General features: G+C 41.0%; 1 protein-coding gene across 1 annotated transcript in view; it reads right to left on the bottom strand.

Annotated features, from left to right (window-relative positions):
- Window positions 1-17,300, bottom strand: part of LOC108497631 (transmembrane protein 132D-like) — a 227,925-nt gene extending 210,625 nt beyond the window's left edge. Inside the window, exon 1 of the mRNA XM_017815382.1 lies at window positions 17,047-17,300. Within this exon, the coding sequence (XP_017670871.1) occupies window positions 17,047-17,125 (79 nt within the window). The 5' untranslated portion in view covers window positions 17,126-17,300. The remainder of the gene's footprint in view (window positions 1-17,046) is intronic.
- Between the last annotated feature and the right edge of the window lie 2,596 nt (window positions 17,301-19,896).

Here is a 19,896-nt window from a genome sequence, read left to right as displayed (position 1 = left end):
AAATTTATTCTGGCATTGAATTTTTCTTTTTAATTTTTTTTTTCTTTTTAATTTTTTTTAATTTTAGAAATCTCTAGTGTGGTGCCAAGCTAAGGGGTTCAGAGTATGAAGGAATCTCTAGTGCTTCCCAAGAGTCAGTAAATGCAGGTGAAAGGAATATTACTGGAAGTAACTTTTTGCAGGTAAAGGGTAACATGAACTTGTAACATAGTAGGTAATAGAGATATAAGCTGAGGCCTCAAAATTTACCTGTTCATGGACATTAACACCTTCCAGACTAACAATTCAGTGCTATGAGTAGAGAGACTTTGATCAGTAGTCATAAAAAAAAAGTCAGTTTATGCCATGCTGTGCATCACGTGGAGGGTCCTGTTGCAAAGTACGATGAAGGCAGGTTGAATCTGTCCTTAATAAAGAAATAAAAAATATTTTACTGGGATTTTACTTATTGTTGAATTCTAGCAAAAGAACTGGGCTTGTCCCCTCACCAAAGCAGAGCACAAATATGTAACTTCAGTCATATGACATTTCAGTATCATATAGAGGACAGTGCACATATTTGGCTTTATTTTTACCCACTCCAAATCAGTTTCCAAGAATAATGGGAGAAAGAACTCCTGGTCATCCAGGAGTCAATGAATTAATTTGCAGAGGTAGAATTTTATCTCACATATTGCACTCTTTATAAAAAAAACCCATGAAAATAGCCCCTGTCTTTAGAAAGTCAGTGGAAGACATCAGGAAAGCTGCCAAAACCTTCAGAGTGTCATCAGACACTTTTAAGATTACAGGAAGCTGTTATGATTAGAGGAAAGGTTTGGGTGAGGGATTGGAGAAGTGAAAGGACAGTGCCTGTCGTAGAAAAGTCCTGTCATTGATTCAAGTCTTTCAACAAAACTCAGATTTGGTTCTAACACATAAAAATGTGAAAAAAAGGTGATAACTGTAAAGCTAGCTCAGGATAGTTTTAAAGCAATGTCAAGTTTTATATCGTGGACGTGAGGAGTTTGGAGTGAATTGTGAACTTCCAAGATATTTGTGACTGGTCTCACAGATTTCACATTTCAAGACAAAGAAATTTGAAGATAAAGAAATTTCAAGACAAAGGAATTCTTCCAGGAGAAGATAGCACAGTGAAATTCAGTATATACAGTGGGACAGAAATTCTGAACTCATCCATGTCATCAAGTTCTGTTGCAATATTAATAGTTCTTAATACCACATCAGCATCCTTAAATTCCAGCCAAGATTCTCTCTCTGAGCTTGGAGCATTTTGGTGCTTAAACTGAAAACCAAATGCTTCTAAAAATCTCTCTCTCTACATAGAGTGAAGAAATACAATCTCCAAACAGATGTATTCGTGCAATTTTGTTATCTTAAACCCAAGAAAATAATCAACCATGATAAGAACGTTCCTGCCTCGCATACACACTAAATACCACACGCTTCCATGTTTTATTTCAATCACGTGGAAACAAAAGACATTTTAATTAAAAAGAAGGCAGCTACCCTGAGCCAGAACTGGAAAGCTAAGAGCCTTAAGCAGTTCTTTTGAGGACTTCACAATGTCTGACTATTCCAATCTATTAGCTATCCCTCTGCCCGTAGAGATCATGATTAGCTGGTAAACTTGCCCTTTCAATTCACTCAAAGCTTCAATCTATTCCATCTGTGCTCTCTGAACTTTTCATTTGCAGTAGGTTCAGGGTAATTCAGAGCAGCCAGGGAGGCTGACAAGCTCTGCCTTTCTTTCACATCCTCACGGCTACATGCTGACATCTTAAAATGACTTCAGAAATAAATATAATATCGCTGCTTTCACACAAAAAACTCATTTATTTGAATTCCATTACGGAAGCACACAGGTGTAATTAGGCACTGGACCATGACTCAAACAGCCATTTGCCCCCATGCTGCTCTAACCATTCCACTGTAATAAAATAAAACAGTCCCATGAACTTGCAGACTTTGACCCAAAAGCTTTAAGAGTCAGGCTGGACATCATTTTAAAAATTAGGAAAAAAAAAAAGTAACTCTGATACAGATTAGGAAGTATTTGTAAGAGTCCTTGCCTCCTACTACACACAAACTAACAGCAGTGGTACTTGTGACAGATTCACAATTCCCAGATGGATTTGTGTGTGATTCTGGTGGTGGAACAGGAACAAGAAGATCTGATGAGCCATTGAGAGCCACCAATTTAGTCACAGCACAGGTTCATAAGGAAAGAAGGAACCAAGTGACTAAGAACTGGGAAATGTCTGGGTGACAGGCAGATGTGGGAGATCTCAAACAACAGTGGTCTGTAGTGCTTAGCACAGAACTGAAAGCCAAAGAGAAAATGCTGGGCTGGGCCAGATCCATGATTAGGAAAGAGGGATGTCCAGCTTTTTGGGAATGGTTGCAACAGCAGCCATTGGTGGTGGCTGGAAGTGACCACAGGGACTGGGGCAAGGGCATAACATCCAAACTTCTTCCTGGAAACTCCCGTGTCTTCCATCTTCATGACCATACCACAGCCTCTGTCATCACTGCTGCAGGATTCAGCTACTCACAGTTAGTTTGGCTGGATTGAGAATAAGAAGATCAGTTCCAAAATCTCTCGAGTCACTCATCAAATGCTCAGCACACAGGTCCACTTCAGGCTGCAGTATTGTAGCTGTATCCAAAAGTATAAAGTGTAGTAGCCACCACATTATTGAAAACAGTGGGAGGTTTCCCTGCCCTTCAAAAATTTCAATTAACCATGAAAAGGAAATTACTGATAAAGGACTGGGATTCCTAGTATTTGTTATATAAAATTATCCAGCTTTCGTGGCTTTACCTTGTTCATCATTAAAATTAGTACTATACTTTTGAATAAAAAATGTGTCCGTTTTGTAGTTGGAGTGGGATGTTACCTTGATAAGGCTTATCAGCAATTATAAATATACCAAGCGATCACTGTCAATCTTTTTTCCATTTTGCCTGGTCTCTGTGCTTGAACAACACCTGAGGTTGAACAACACCCGGTTTCTATAATTTTTCCTACAAGGGAATGAGAATTGAAAGGCCTGGGAACAGATTACTGCACATACAGTTTGATATTACAAAAAGAATATGTAATTGCAGGCTACAGAGGCACAAACTCAGCCCTTTTTCATGTTGGATCCAGTGAGTGTGTGGTCTCAGAGTGAGATTTTTCACTGTCCCATATCTACTGGAAAGCTGTTCTTTTTGGTGGCTTAGTTTTCTATCAGATCAAGGAGCTGAACCACCTCAGTAGGGAACTGCAGTATTGTTGGAGCTGGTGTCTGCAAAAAAAAAAACAACCCAACCTATATAAATAAGAAAAAAATATTAGTTTTCAGCTGGCTCAGTGAGCTCTCTGCGTGGCTCATTACTCAACTGCATAAGTGCCAATGCCACAGGAGAGAGAGGGATTGCAGCAGCCCCAACTTAGTCCACTGAGCAGCAGTACCACCCATGCTCATTTTCAGATCAGATTCAGCCCAGGAAAGAATTGTTATGAATTTGTTTTTTTCTGACTGCTTACAGCTTATAGATTGTGAATACAATTCAACACACAAAATACAGGAAAGCACCACTGTTCAACTGCTGCACCAGCACTACACCTGTAAACCAGTATTTTTTAACTTCCAGGAAAGGTCTGTTTTCCACAGACAAATAATAAAAACTGTGCACGTTGTTCCTATGAAGTTAGACCTTGACTCCAAAGACTTATTGTTCCTTGCTGTGTTTTCACAGCACTTACCACAATTTCACTGCAATACTGTGTCATTCCACTCTTTTTTCCCCTGAAGTTACATGGTATCTGCAGTACCACACAATGCCTCATTTCTCTGTTGCCAGCACAGGGGATGACGACTGGTCCAGGGCAGAAGGCAAGTTCTGTTGTGAGAGCTGTGCAATCTCCTTCAACTGAGAAGGAAACAAAAAACTTTTCATATCACCCTTTGCCAGCAGGTCAAGGAAAGACACTGAGGGTACCTGCAAAATGTGAGAGCTTCCATCGTGCAAAGGGAAGAATGCTGAGAAAAACTCTTTACTACTGAAATAAAAGAATGAGAACTAAGAAGGTTGCATGAATATGAGAATATTTTACTGCAAAATCAAAGGGAGTTATTTTCAACCACTGAATGTGAAGAAGTAACGGGGCATCAGTTGTTTGGATTTTCCTTTCAGGTGGGTGAAATGAAGTAAAAACCATTTCACATGAGATTATTATGAAAAAAAGCAAAACTCTATCTTGGCTGGTGTGAATTTATCATAAGCAAAATTAAGATTTACTTTTCCATGAAAATTTATGGTAGTTTAATATCCGTTTTGGTCTGACATTAAAGTATAAAAGGGATTGTGTCCTCTTAGTTCAAATTGCTTTAATTACTGTGAGGGCAATTCTGCAGTTTAATTTTATAGGGTAAGATCAAATATATGTGTAACCTGCCTATGGGTTATGGTATAGGAATGTGTGAGGGAGACTGAGGACATGAGACCTCCTGGGATTATTCTGGTGAGGGGCATTGGCTGTGCACAACCTGTCTGCCTGGAGCAGGAGTCAGATACTCTGATTTTCTTTAATATGTGCCCCTCACAGTCCCATTCTTCACTCTCAGTTCTTACTCTGCAGAGCAGTAGCACAGAACAGAATACAGTTTCATCTTTATTTCTTCCTCTTGTCTTCCAAATTTCATGAATTTCCTCCTGCTTGCCCTCAATCTTAATTTTCTGGGCTCCCAGCCTAGATTTCCAATTATTTTCTGATAACTCCTATAGGTCAATACTACAAGTTCAATGTCATCTCTAAATCTAAGATTATATATAGTCCGTTCTCCTGCATGATTCTTTCTCTTCATCCCGTTGCTAAAAACAAGAGTTGGACTTGCAATTGGAAGGAAAACAGTAATGGCACTGACCTACAGATAAGGGGGGAAGAGAAAGTGCCAGAACTATGGAGGGACTCACTTACTGTGTGTCTGAGAGAAACATTTATTCAGTCATTGGAGGAGAAAATGAAGAGGTACCAGAAAGCAACATTTGCTAAGGAGCACTCAGATTTAGACTAGAGCAAAAACAATAGATCAGCTGTTCCTGAGACAGATGTCAAAGTAGCACAAAAGATGACTGGAACTGCCACAATAATTCCATAGGCTCCAGATGAGATTTTGATAGTGCCTGTTTGTAAGAAGAAGATAAAATAAGCGTGAGAATGTGTAGTTTCTCTGACAAATTGATCCAACTGGCAGCAAACCCCTGCAACAAGTCAAAGACCATGCCCAAGGAGCTGAGGGAATGGTGCAGTGTCACCACACTTATGAAGACTGGGAGAGCTGCTCTTCTCAGGTGGAAAACAAAAATGAGAATGTGACTACTAGGAAAAAAAAAAGAGGAGGGTTAGAGTATAGAGTATGAATTGAAACAGTAGAAAAGTCCTGTTACACTAATTAACATCCTGTAATATTCTCTTTCTGTTCTTGGGAGGAATTTTTCTTCATCCCATGATCTTCGCTGTCTCTCAGCAACTCTCCAGCCAGAAGTTGTAGGCCATAAAGACCTAAGGTTTGGTAGAGCTAATTCCCTGAGAAATCTAAAATCATCCCAGGTCTGGGAATGCTGCCCCTGCACCCAAAGGCAGTTACTATCAGGACATCTCTGTGAGGGATCTTCAGTTTGGAGTTCACTGTTCCCCACTGAGGCTGCCGAAGCCCAGATTCGTTAGCACTGCAAATATGCTGCCAAATTCATCGTTCTTTTCTGAAGCTGCTGAAAACAGAACAGCTGAAAAGAATCTCTTCGTGAGCCCATCCTTTTTATTATTATTGATGCAATTTGATTATTTGATGAGAACCTTTAATGCATACCAAGACATTCTGAGCACCGAGACTATAAATACTGTAACAAAGGTCTGCTATATATAGTATTCTTCACTTACAAGCATTTCTTTTTTCAGGGTCTGATCCAAACCACATGCATAATTCTGATAGGAATAGATGAAAGGAAGAAAGGAGCATATGACTGCATAGAAATAGAAAGAAAACAAACAAATAAATGCTTCAACAGTGATTATCGTACCGTTACTCTGATCTACTGCTAGTGAGATAAAGAAGCTAAATAAAAAGGCAAGAAAAGACACTGTTGATGCTGATATATGTGTTTTAAACTACTACAGCTGAAACAGCAGGGAACATTTTCAGCAATATCTAAAGTTATGATAGGACAAAGGGGGAAAAAAAGGTAACAGCAGCACCTGTGTAAGGATCACAGATCTTAAGTATTTCCTGCAATTAGCATCACATAAATGAATAACTAACAAAAGCAAAGAGAAAGGAGCACTGAGATACCACTGAAAATATCAGCCTGATGGATAGCATTTGGGAAATACCACCTTAATTGCCAAGGGAATTCATGGTGATACTTGCTTCATACTTTTTCTAAGCTGAAATTGGATTCATTAAATCCAGTCTGAATTCTGGATCTCAAGAAGTTGGAGGATTCCAAGAGGACAAGTGCAAAGAAATGTACAAGGATACAAACACGAGAAGATAAAGAGGCCCTGAACTTGGATTCCATATTGCTCAGATGGTCCATAAACCTTCAACCAAACTAGGCAGGAAGTGCAAGAAAACCTGCAAACTGCAAAGATTCACTTAATTTGAAAACATTGCATGCACAGCTCTGCCCTTTATCACTTAGTAGATGAGGCTGGAACTGCCTCTTTGCTCAGGTGCAAAGAAGGAATCTCTTCCAATTTCTCCCAAATGGCACCACCACGTGCCCATTCCACAGGCTAAAAGTGCCAAATTGTCTTTATTGAACAAAAGGTTCCAAAGCTAATGACTGCTGTGAGTTGTTCTTTACTATGAACACGCCGAAAAGCTGCCTTAGCCTCCTGGTCTCCTCACTCAAAATGCCACAGCGGCAGAAGATTGTTTTTCCATGGGCCTCAGCAGCAGTTCTTCTCAAATAAACAGACAGCTGGAAACAGAGGTTCAAATATCTCCTGCTGGCTCCCTGCACAGATCTACAAGGCAGGACTGTCACCATACAGGGCACAGAGAAGGCAAGAGAAACGCTTCAGATGGAAACCTTCACCTCAGCTGGAGGTCAAATTCCACACAACTTAGAAAAAAAAAAGGACTTTAAAGAGTAGGATTGTGTCTGGTTCTCTGTGTGTTCATATCAAGCTAGCTCAGAAGTTCAGAAGAATCCGTTTATTTTGACTCTTTCAGTTTTCACATCCCATCAATAACATAAGGGACCAGCCAACAGTTCCTCTCACCATTTCATCACCACCACTACCCACTGTGTTCACAGGAAGGAGCTTAAAATAAACCCCAAAGACTTTAAGGGGCAAAGAGGAATGAAATATTTCTAAGAGCTGTACCATCTGCCAAAACCACCCTGTTTTTTCACCAAAAGTGGTTTGTTGCATTGTTAATACAGATACTGAAAATATTTTCTTTAATAGTTTATTGACACGGATTTTAACAAAAAGAAATACAAAAACATGTTTACTACATCTTCTGATGAAAAGCTTTTTGTGTTCCCTTATTCATGTTACTGTTTGGAAAGGCTTAGACAGCTTATTAATTGTAACACCAGGGGATGGGATCTACTCAATCTCTGAGAATATTTTAATCACACAGATGCTTTCATTATATCTTTATTTTTTCCCTTACCCTACTCTTCTTTTCTTCTCTTACAGGGCTCTGAGCTGTTCTTGTCATCCAGTGATCAGGGCAATCAGAATGGCACATTCCAATTTCTAACTCAGACATTGGTAATCAATTATTTTAATGTGGCAAAATGTACATTCTGATCTGAGAAGAGGGGCAGATGCTGCATAAACAGCAAGTAAAACAGATCCTGCCCTGAACACCTTGTATTCTGAGTAGACAAGACAGTTTGAAAGGGAAAGGGAAAGCAGGGAACTGGAGTGATTTTTCAAAGGTTACAGAAAGCCAATGGGTACCCTGACTCCTAAATCACCATCATGAACCACCACATTCCCCTGCTTTCATAAAGAAGACAACTCTTAACAAGGCAAAATGATTGCATTTCTGTAAAAGGATAATGATACCTGACTTTAAAAAATGGGACAGAAAATAATGCTTTATAAGGTCATTTAAAAAAATAAACTAGTACTGTTAGAACACCATTCCAGGCTATCAGTCATTTTCCTATTTCAAAGCCTATCAAATAGAGATATTTCTGCCTCCACTAAATATCAAACTGTATGTAATCCTCAGTTTTGTTGGAGAAGCCAATGTTCACGGATAGCTTTTCTGAGGAGATTTTGTTTATTTTTAAAAATACAGAGCATGCTGTCAGGGCTGTAGTACAGGCTGGCTCAGTGGAAACCCATTAAAACCACTTTACTGGGCAGATGGTGTCAAAGAGTCAGAAGAATATAACAGAATCCCACTGTGCACAAGTGTTCAGTATGCAAGAAATCATCTCGTATCAGACAACTGCTGCAGGGGACACAGTCAACCACAAAGGATAGAGCAGAGCACAGCTAAAGTCATGATAGGCTTGTAACTGTTTGCCCAATAGTATGGAAAAATATATGGAATAAGAAAACCTTAATTGATAAACCCAAGGGGAAGTAGGGGAGATCTGTGCAGAGCACCACATCAAGCTTTAAAAGGCAATACACTGCTCTTATTGTTAGTCACTGAAGGTGTAGCCACACTTTGTCATTAAGAAGGATAGCCCACCTCAGAGAGGCTAAAATGAGATTTGAAAAGTGCCCACTAAATTTTGGACCCCCATCTTTCACAGCCCGATTTTCATGTTTGCTGAGCAGTTGGCATTTCAGTAAGATTTCTACAAATGGGCACAAAGAAACTCATTAGAGACACCTGGAAATAGCCTTGCCACAACAGTCTTACATCAGAGGTGCACTAGCACACCAGTAGATTATAAGACACTCTTTTTGCATATATTCCTTTTCCATTCTCTTCTGCAGGAGCTAGGCCAGGTTCTTCTAGTGTTTTCATTTGACTGTCTAATTCTGTAGGTGAGCATAACACCTCAAAAAGCACCTGAGTTAAATAGATCCTAAACAGAATAGACAGAGTGAAAACTAGTGTAAGTGGGACAGATCAGTGAAAACACTGAAAGTATTCATCCTGTGCTGCCTACAGTGTAACCAAGAGTGGTAATAAACTTCCAGAGTGTGTGTTCTCCTCCTTCCTCTGCTGGGCAGAATCAGGGCTGCTCAATTCTGCCTCAAGTCCTGACTGCATAAAGATACTCTTCTTCAGCTTGAGAGCTACAGACTTGTGAACCTGAGCAAACTAGATCCTATTTTTATTTCTGAAAGCAAGGTAAGGGTGACAGGAGTGTAGCTGCAGGTACATGGTGTTTTTACAGACTTATCACACTGGAAAGTTCTGCAGAGCTGAGCAGTTCCTTAAACAGTAGCTCAAAACAAAAGCTACAGAAACAACATCAAGACCTCCTTTATACCAGGCAAACCCAACAACACACCCTGTTTGGAAAGGTGGTAGTAGGAAAGCAAACAGTAAAGCAGTAAGTTAAATATAGGAATGTACCACACATAGACAAGAAAATTACCCACCCAACGTGTACCACCAAATTAAAATTAACCAAGCCAGGCTGATTACATTAAGATGGAGATGCAAAACTCTGAAAGATAAATACAGGTATTGCAACTACAGGCACACGCAAATCACCGCTGTTTTCTCTTCTTAAAGACAAGTAGAATGAGTCACCATGGCTCAGCAGAAAATGGAGGATACAATTATGTGCTAATCCAGAATCTTTGATAAGTGAGTAGATTGAAGACTAAGTGGTATTGCTTCCTTTCCTATATTGTGGACTGGATTAATATTCAGAGACACTACTGACTAGTGATCTCTGCCAGCTTTGGGTTCCTCCTCTTGCACAATGAATTTACATAATGCATCCTGAAGACATAAATCTGCACTTTTAAAAATATAAATAAAAAGCAGGTGATGTTGAAGGCCAACAAAATTCAAGTTTCTGAGGCCATTTAGCAACAGGTGAGACTAAACTCTCTGACTTGCAGGATTTGTTTTTAGCATGCAAGACATGCAGACTCATCTGTGTGATTATCTGGACATCTGCCTTGTTCCTCAGCAAGAGCTCTGCAGACTGTCTGCTCAACAGTCTGCCTACCTTGAAAGCAAATAGATCAAAAGGCATGTAGAGCATCCTGGTTCAGCTAGACAGGACACTTCTCCTGTTGCTCCTTAGTCTATCTTGTAGAGTTGTAAACCCTAAAGTCTAAAGGGTACGTTGACATCTTTCCACCCTTCTGCTCAGGGCACTCATTATTGTTACCCCTGCTGCTTTTTTATGCATAACTAGGTAACTCATTTATTTTGTTCTTTTTATAGGATCTACATTATTCCATGTCCTTCCTCCTTCTCATATTTAATAATCTGCTGGTCATTTTCAGATGTGCTTCTGTTCTGCTTACTAACCATTACCACAGCAAACCAACACCTTACCCAAAACATCTCACCAGTGCTGTGACAAAAGTCTTCATTCACAAATAAAAACCCAAATAGCTAAAAAACCCAAACCAACTCAAAGTAAATTTAAAAACACAGCTGGATGGGCCTGTGAGAAAGTGAAGTGACTACAGGAGGAAGGAAAAGGCCTTTTATTTTGTAAATTTGGGAAAATGTGGCATCAACATTGACGAATGCACTACTGACCTTTTATATGCTTTCTGTACAAGAAACAAAACTGTGCATTTTGCTGAGTGACTTTCAGGGGGACAATTGTCTGCAATACAGAAAACTCCCTTGAGAAACCTTTCTGGAAAGCTTGATTTGAAAAGAAAAAAATCCAGAACAGTAAGGGTGTAAGAACAAACAAACAAACATATCTGTGAGTACACAGGAAGCCTTTTAGGAAGTTAATTGACCCTACAGTGCAGATGCCATCAAGTGACTGGCAGGCTACTTCTGTTGCTTCACTGAACCACTACTCACTGTTGATTTAAGTGAACCTGTGCTGCAGTGGATTAGAAACACTCACACCAGCAGCAACTGTGTCTGAAGTACTGAGCCAATACCAAACAGTTCAGAGCAACACTGAAGTTACTCCAGTTAATCTCACCACAGTGGTTTTTCTCAACCCTTTTAAGGAAAAGAGCCATCTAACTTTCTGAAAGACATCCAGACCATCTTAGGCAGTGTCCTGGTTTTGGTATTGTCACAGAGGCCTTTGTTTACAACCAGGCACAAATTGGGATGCACTCTGAAAGCAGCCTTGTTACTTCTATTTCCTCCCCTTGGTTTTTTCTAGCTTGCACGCATAAGGTTTCTGGCACTGGTTTCACAACACTGCTCAGATGTTCTATGAATCACCACTGGTGTGTGGGTTACAGGCTGAAAAACACCGCTCCAGAAAACTGTCTACACTCTGAATTAAAGCCTACTAAAGGCAATGAAACCCCATATAGGAACTGTGATGGGCTCTGGATCACCCCCACTGTGGATCAATAGGTAGAATATCTCATTTCACAGAGCAGGAGGTTGTACCAACCTCTGGGGCAAGTTCAGGTCACACTACTAAAGCAGAAAATGGAAGTTTGCAGAGATACCACACAGGCTGTACTTTGGAAGGTGAAGAGTTTCAATCCCTTATTAGCTCTGAGGCCATCAGACTGACACCTGACACTGGAATTAAGTCTATGCAATGAAAGAAGAAATCAAGGATTTGAAGAAGCCAATCCTCATTCCTCCCCACGGAGGAGGGTGAAGTAGCCTAACACCCTCAAATATGTACTTTATAATCATAATAATTACTGTTATCTACATGTCTCGGAACTGTTTAAAATCCACTTCATTTTGAACTGCCCTTAATAAGGCAGCAAGCAATATTACAGAGACTGGTGAAAATCAAGTAATTTAATGTAACACTTCATAAAACAAACCTGTGATGAATCTCAGCTGCCTCTTGGGCTTCTCTGTGATCAATTTGTCTGGAGTCATGTTTATGTATCCCAGGACCCGTGATAGACTGCCACCAGACTTGGCATCCACAACCACCTCAGGAGGTTGATTTAATGTGAATGCAGCATGAAAAAAATCAGATTATCTTTTGATTCTCTCTTTTATTAAATAAAACTGATCTTTATTGAATAAAGCTGCTTTTATTAATGTCTGAAACACTGGTTGGTGTCACAGAGCCTGCCAGTCCTATGGAACCAATAAAAGAAAAGACAGAAGTAAAAAATAAGAACATTACAGGGAAATATTAGAAACCAAACAACATTAAGCCAGTATTGCAGCTGACAAATAAAACCTGGGTCTAGCTGTAGAATTTTTTAGTTTAGACTGAATTTATTATTTTTACTGAAAGAAATGGGGCTTTTCCCACAAGTGCACTGTGGCAAGAAACACAATAAGACCAAAAAAAAGTTCCAGCTAGTTTTCCCTTCCCTTGTGTAATATCTCAAATGACTGTAAGTTCAATGCAGCTGGGACAAAGCACGAAAACTTTGGTTTTAAGGGAACAGCTTTAACCTTAAGCTAGAAAGATTTAATTTCTCTTTGGGGTTTTACAGAAAACTTTCTGGGTTTCTGCACATAAGCAAAGCCTACGAGAAATCCTCCCAGTGATCACACCTGTACTTTATGCTCATCTGAGAGCAGCATGCAATATTTTCCATACATACCAATTGCACAGTTGGAGCAAGAGATGCCTGTGATGAGTCTGTCCACAATATCAGCACTGTTACTTTGAGAAAAGGAATGTGCCCCTCATCATCACCATCAAAATATGTCAACATTAATTGAAATTCAATCCTGAACTGCTGTCTAGTCACCACCAAGGAGGAGTGAAAAGGATACATATCTTAAGTCAAATAAAATAATCTTTGATTTTAATCACATATGCAGCACTGTTTTCCATTTTTAAACTACTATCACTGCTCCAGAGGAATGAACTCCAAAGTAGTGCTAAAACACAGGTTGCTGCACTCCTCAGCTTTTCATTTTCCATGTTTCTAAGTCCAGAGTGCACTTCAATGTCAGTGGAAGACCTGCACATAAAGATCTTCAGGAATGGCCCTCAGCTGTCTGGAAGCTGGACCATCCCTGACAAGCTCAGCTGTGGTTCTCTCTGCACCACCACCCCCATGAAGCCAGAGAATACACAAGTGAGGTTAAATTAAATCAAAGGAGCTTCCTATCCAACTGCAAAAGATATAATACATTGAAATCATAAGTGAAGTGCCATGTGAACAGAATGACATGTTCTGATAATAATATCATCACCGAATCAGTAAAATTGCATAGAAAAAGCCAAAGATAAAACTTGTCCACAATGAGACAAAAAAATTCTCTGAGATTCAGCAGAAATCAAGAGGGTTCAAAGGATACTGTAACATGGATAATTCCAACAGAAACAGATGCTGTTTAAAGTCAAATAGCCAAATATTTCTCTCCTGTTATGTAACCAAAACTAACCACTTGGGGGGTTGGTTTATTTGTTTCCCCACACTCACTTTCCTACAGTGACAGGTCACTGTCATCAGTGCACATGTGTTATCCACACCTCTATCTATGGGAACACTCTTGGGGGGATACAAGGAAACCCTTCCGAACACGGTTACCAAGCCTCCATTTTTATAAAATTGAGAGAAAAAGAAAATCAAACCAGCAGTTCTGTGGCCTGAGATGTCATTAGAGAGTGATCTGCAGGAAGATTTCAGCCCTGGGTGACAGAGAAGAACACAAAAACTCAACAGAACACAGGCAGAAAAAAAAAAAAATCACTAAATATTCACTTGTTTTGTTACTGTCAACTTAGACCTGAAATTTGAAATTAAACTGGTTTTTATCTGACAACAAACATTAGTAATAAAAAAGGCTCCTCAATCTTTAGTCTCACAATATACATCCTAAAATTGTTTAGCATCTTACAGGAGACGCTGTTTTCCTTCTAGACTTAAGCCAAGCATGGAACCCGGAGTTCAAGTAAAGTATTGAAGTTTTTATTCTTCTCCAGTAAAGCTAATGGGTTTCCCCTTAAACAAGGGAACAGCATGTCCACATTACTGTGCCTGTTCTATCAGTCTGGGGTTTCATTATCATCACCTTGACTTGGTTATTTTTTAACTGAAGACTTCTGAAGAATTTCTTTTCGTACTGATATCAAATAGCAAAATGCCAAAGGGACCGAGGGCAAGCACTGCCTCCCTAGGACTGGCTCAAGAAAACTTCTAGTTGAAGTCAAAGATGTGAAATGCAACTGCCCCCATACCTACAGTTACAGAGCCTTATAATCTCTGCCCTTACACACACATATATACAATTAGACTGACAGCATATTAAAACGTGGATTGTATCATCACTGACAAATCGTTCTGGTAAGAACTGTAAGCTCATTATTGAAAACAACATTTCATTTCTCAGGCTGGAGCTCTGCATTTACAAGATAAAAGCAAAGCAAAACCACAATAGCATTCTCCAATCTTCAACATTATTACCTGAAAGATTTGGAAACTGTGCAGTAAAAGGTGTGTTGCCATGGTTCTGAGTAATCAGCAACAGCCCTCTACACAATAGACAGCTGATTGCTGTTGCATGTTAAAAGCTTTTGTATCTCTTTAGGAAAACTTTGTCATCATGTCACAAATGAGAGAGTTTTTCTATTAGCAGCAGAAAGGCATCAAAGAAACATGCCCTGGAGTAGTAATCACGCCTGATTTAACTTTTCCTTTTTTTTTTTTTTTTTTTTATTTTTTTTTTTTTTTTTTTTTTTTTTTTTTTTTTTTTTTTTTTTTTTTTTTTTGTGTTCATCTTATTATGTGGAGCAGAGTGGGAATCAACCTTTTACACTGTCAAGTTTATGCTGTAAATCTCTGGAACACTCTGGTCTTTCCTAAGGCAGAGCAGTGCAGATGGAGTCTGCTACCAAAGGAAAAACAGACAACTGCATTGAAGGTGGATATCTGTGTTAGTGCACAGCAGACTCCCAGCAATCACACAGCAGTAGTATCTTGGATATCTGAAATGCAAAGTAAATAGCACAGCTAATACCAGTAATGCTGATGGGATCCAACTTAGGTTGGAAAAGCCCTCTGAGATCATTGAGTCCAACCATTCCCCCAGCCCTGCCAAGGCCATCACTAACCCATGGCCCCAGGAGCCACATCTCCATGTCTTTTTAATTCCTCCAGGGATGGTCACTCCACCACTGCCCTGGGAAGTCTGTTCCAGTGCTTGGCAACCATATGGTGAAGCAATTTTTCCTAATATCCAACCTAAACCTCCTCTGGCACAACTTGTTTCAAGACATATCAGATTTAATGAGACTTCACAATCATAATACACAGAAAAATCTTACTCATCAGTTTTTATAGCATTTTATAGCATATCCGCCTAAGAGACTTCCTTTCCAAATCCAGTTTTCTGCCTCTGGACATCTTTCAAAAGAGATGTAACATTTAGGAATAAAATAACATATTAATGCTTTAATTGCTGAGTTGGCAATAAAAGAAACATTGTACTCTCTAAGACTGAGATGCCACTTCTACCCCAATCCTAGAATGAGCTGCAATCTCAGTCAAACACTACGTTAAGTGTTAAGGCAGCAAACTGAAACACAGCAAAAAATACAGGGAGTGAAGAAGTTAATATTCTTACTGTACTGTTAGCCTATCCAGAGTACTGATATTGCTTATAATAAAATACATAATTTACAAGCTAGCTGGGAAATCAAAAGCTACTGGTGTGCAATGAGAATGAGCAATCTCTTGAAAAGACTCTGACTTCTAATCCCTGCTGCTAATGCATTTCCAATTGCAACTTCAGAACAGTTCTTATGTGGGCACTGCATTTAGGGAACATTTGAGAAGACTTATAATTTTGTTCAAGTCTTTCTTTACCCTTTCTAAGGAAGAAAGGAAGAGAAGTGAATTTGGTACAGGGAACCACAATAGACATACACAGCTGTGTAGTTTGCCTTCTGTCAGTAAGTTCAGTTCTGGATACAAACTAATCAGTAAAAATAACTCAATACCAAAGAAAAGTGCTGATCCCTGGTAGTGTAAGAAGGTGTTAAGAATAACTAATACCTTTTTTTAATAGGGATGTTTCTAAGAAGGGCTCTTTATCAGTATGTTTGCAAAATCATAGAGTAAATGCATGTGCTATTATTCCTCTCTGAAAACTAAACCACGTGAGAACTTCAATTTTGTTTTCCTGCCAAGATATAGCTGCTGATGCACAATATCTGCTCGGTAGAAACGTGTATTTCTCCTAATTTGTATTCCACAGGAATTATCAGAATCATCTAAGTTAAGTATTGCAAGAATGCATTCACTTTTTGGCTGAGGCCATCGATGAAAACTTGGAAGTTTAAATGCACTTAAGCTTTAAATGCACACAAAAATATGTGCATAGTCTATGGGCTGCTTTTCTGATTCTCACTGCAAACATGCTCGAGGGCAACAAGAAGGTATCACTGAGTTGTCTAAGTCATGCTGTCAGGACATCCAAACTCTATTTAGCATGCAGAATGTCAGACACCTGGTTCAGGATCCCATCAGAGCTTTTCAATGTTCCAGTAAGGAAGTATTTCTCTGGTCCAGTAAAACGCTGTCAGCCGGTCTGAGAGACAGGATTTTTAATTTGAAAAATTACTCAGAAGATAAGAGTGGGGCAGCCAACTCCACTAGCATGGACCTCTGGAGACTTCAAATTCCCAGATAACAAACCCTTTGTAATCCAAAGATGAGTTACCAGCTAAGCTCAGCAGCAGCATCTACTACATGATCAAAAGTACAACAGGGAGGTAACAAATGCCTCACTAAACGGGTAGACTGCTTGTCAGTCGACCAAGGAAAAATCCTGCCACTCAGGATTTCCCATCGCATCATCCATGGTTTTGACTAGCACATGACTCCCCCCAAGTCTTTCAGTCGTGAATTGTGGGTATCAACATTCAAGGCATTACAGGCAGAGGGGACAAAGGCTGGGTATGCAAAATAAGAAACAAGATGCAGTGAAAGAGAGAGAAGAGATTGAGACTTACCTTTGGAAAAAACTGCTGCCAGGCTCAAGAGGAGAGGTGACAACAGATGCCCCATATTGCTAATCCCAGAAGCACACATCCTAGGGTTTGTGGAGCAGTTGGGGCTCAGTTTTACACACTTTGTAATCAAAATAAATATCGGTCAGCTGGGGAGGCTACATTTTCAGAAAAGGTCATCTGGAAAGAGCAAAAGGCATTTCCTTCGCAGAGACGACTTAGTTCTTTAGCTTTAACCCTCCCCCTTCCTCCCTCCTTTCTTCAAAACAATGATGCTGCGAAAGAAAACCCCTTTTCAGTAAATAAATAGGAATCAGTTCCGATTCAAATCTCAGTCCGGAGCCTCAGCAGCCCCCTGCCCCTGCACCCCCCGAGCCGGCGGGGCCGGGGCTGGGCAGGGGCCGTGCGGCTCCTCGGGAGGGACCTCGCTCCTGCCCCGCCGCCGGGATGCGCTTCACAGAGCCAGCGCCCGCATCCCGGCGGAAAAACCACGTCGGCTCCCCGGGCGTCACCAAAGTTTTCCTTTAGGTGATGCTGATCAGCCCTGAAATCATCCAGAGGCGCGGAGGCAGGGTTTGGTGTTGCGCGCTTTTTCTTTTTTTTTTTCTTTCTTTTTTTTTTTTTTTTAAGTTCTCCTCATTGACTTGTTTGACTTTCCGCCAGCGAGGGAGGGGGCGAGCGCGGCTCCCCCGCGAAGGTCATCGCCCCCGATGCTCTCACAGCCCCCGGGGCCGGCGGCGGCCGCCGGGCACCTCCCGCCCCAGCGGGCACCCGCCTCCTCCGGCCCCGGCACATCCTCCGCCGCTCCTCACAGGGACACGGAACCTGCGCCGGGAGACGCCGCGGAAAAAAAAATAGCAGGAAGGAAAAAAAAAAAAAAAAAAAGGAGGGAAACAAATAAATAAATAAGCGCCGAGCCAAGCCCCGCCTCACCCCGAGCGGCCCGGCAGCCCCAATCCCCGGGCAGCGGGCGCGGAGCGAGGGAGGAGCGGGGCGGAGCGGGGATGCCCGGACCGGCCCCTTCCCGGCCCCCTCGCTCGGTCCGTTCGGTCTCCCCGGCGCTCCCAGGGGCCGGTGCCCGGCGGTGGGTCACCCTCCGGGGCAGGGGCGGCTCCGAGGGTGCGGGCAGGGAGCGCATCCCTGCGGCGCCGGTCCCTGGGGACGCCGCTGCTGTTCCCGCAGCATCCCCAGAGCCGCTCCCAGGGCTGCCCCCGGGCAGGCACAAACCTCGCCGCTCCCGGCATCCCAACGAACCGCGTCCCCCCGGCTACCCGAAGGCAATGTGTTGGCGTGTGTGCGCTGCTGCACGTGGCGAGCTTTTGGCTCCTTCCCTCATCCCAATTTATCGTGTGTTCAGCTCTCCCCATGCCGCTGGAACAGCCCTGAGCCAAGCCAAGTGTGGTGCAGCCGGAGAAGGGAAATAATGTGAAGGCTGTGTGGTGAAATGCTTGCTACATATTGCAAAAACAGCAGGGAAAATACCTACATTTGGTCTAAATAGCATTCACATGTGCTGGGGGAAAATAACCAACCTCAGGTTTCCATTACAGAAGGTATCAATACTAACCCAACCATTTGGTCAAGCTTAATAACAAGATTTATACTATCCTTGGCAGATAGAATCACATCAAAATGCAATTTACCACAGCCCAAACAAAACAAAACAAAACAAGTAGCTACAAGAACTTATAGTAATGTTGTTTCTTCATGGAACACGTTTGGGAGTAATAATAACACTCATTTGTATATTAACACCCACGATGCTGAAGCTGTAGAACAGTCTATCCAAATAAACTTTGTTTGCCAACATTGAAATACACAATCAACCATCCAGTGAGAAAGAGTAGCAGTTTTTGCGAGGTGGTGAATTTGTTTTAGAAGTTCACATCAGTATTAGAAGGATTAACAGTCCCAGAGGGGTTCCCCATACCTGAAATGAAGCACATCTCTAGAACTGCCATTATATGTGAGGCATAAACCTACCATCTCGGAACATCCACTACCTGAAAGAAGACAAAGAAGGGTTATTGACACATGTTGTGGCCAAAACCTTGCAGTGTTGTCCAACCTAGGGGAATTATTATAAAATAACACTGTATCCAAGACAAAAGAATCATCCTCTGGAGGAGGAAGTCAATGCCCAGCTTCATTCAGTAGCAGGTGAAATGTGCCAGCACAACATACCAGTTAATCTGTGTTCTGCTGGAGAAGCTTCAGAAAGAAGCCTACAAAATGCATGAGAAGTGCAAAGGAGGAGCTTTCTCTCCAGATATAGGTGCGAGTGGTTTTGTTACCAACATTTTTAAGAAAAAATTATTGGAACAATAAAACAAAACAAACCAAGATCCTCCGCTCTCCTCCTCTCCCCTCCCCTCTCCCTCTCCCTCTCCCTCTCCCTTCTCTTTTTTCTCTTCTCCAGTATATTAATATTATATTTACAAAATTAAGTTATTTCCCTTCTTTTCATATTATGCAACATCATTTTTTTAACAGCAGACTTGGAAGCATTTATTTAGGTTTTCAGTACAAATATGGAAACTAGGGAACTTAGGATCCTTTATCTAGGAGGATACTACTCACTGATCAGATTAATTTTCAAATTTGGCCTTGTGAAAGAAAAAAAATTACTCTAAGCTATTACTTTTCCCTTAATGTTTCTTAAAGTCACTCTGAAAGGTCACTAACTACTTATTAAATTTGATGCATCAATACCCTTGCACTCCAAAGCACTCTGCAGACATTTTACTTTTAGTAGGTAGTAATGGACACAATATTTTGTCAACATCTTCGTCCTCCTCTTCCACTATCCTGTTATCCCCAGAAACCAGGTTGGGGTCTCAAGCCTTGCTCAAA

Source organism: Lepidothrix coronata, unplaced genomic scaffold (genome assembly GCF_001604755.1).
Source record: "Lepidothrix coronata isolate B3197 unplaced genomic scaffold, Lepidothrix_coronata-1.0 Scaffold51, whole genome shotgun sequence".
Classification (NCBI taxonomy): Eukaryota; Metazoa; Chordata; class Aves; order Passeriformes; family Pipridae; genus Lepidothrix; species Lepidothrix coronata.
Note: the sequence above shows the minus strand (reverse complement) of the source record. Positions and strands in the feature narration are given on the sequence as shown.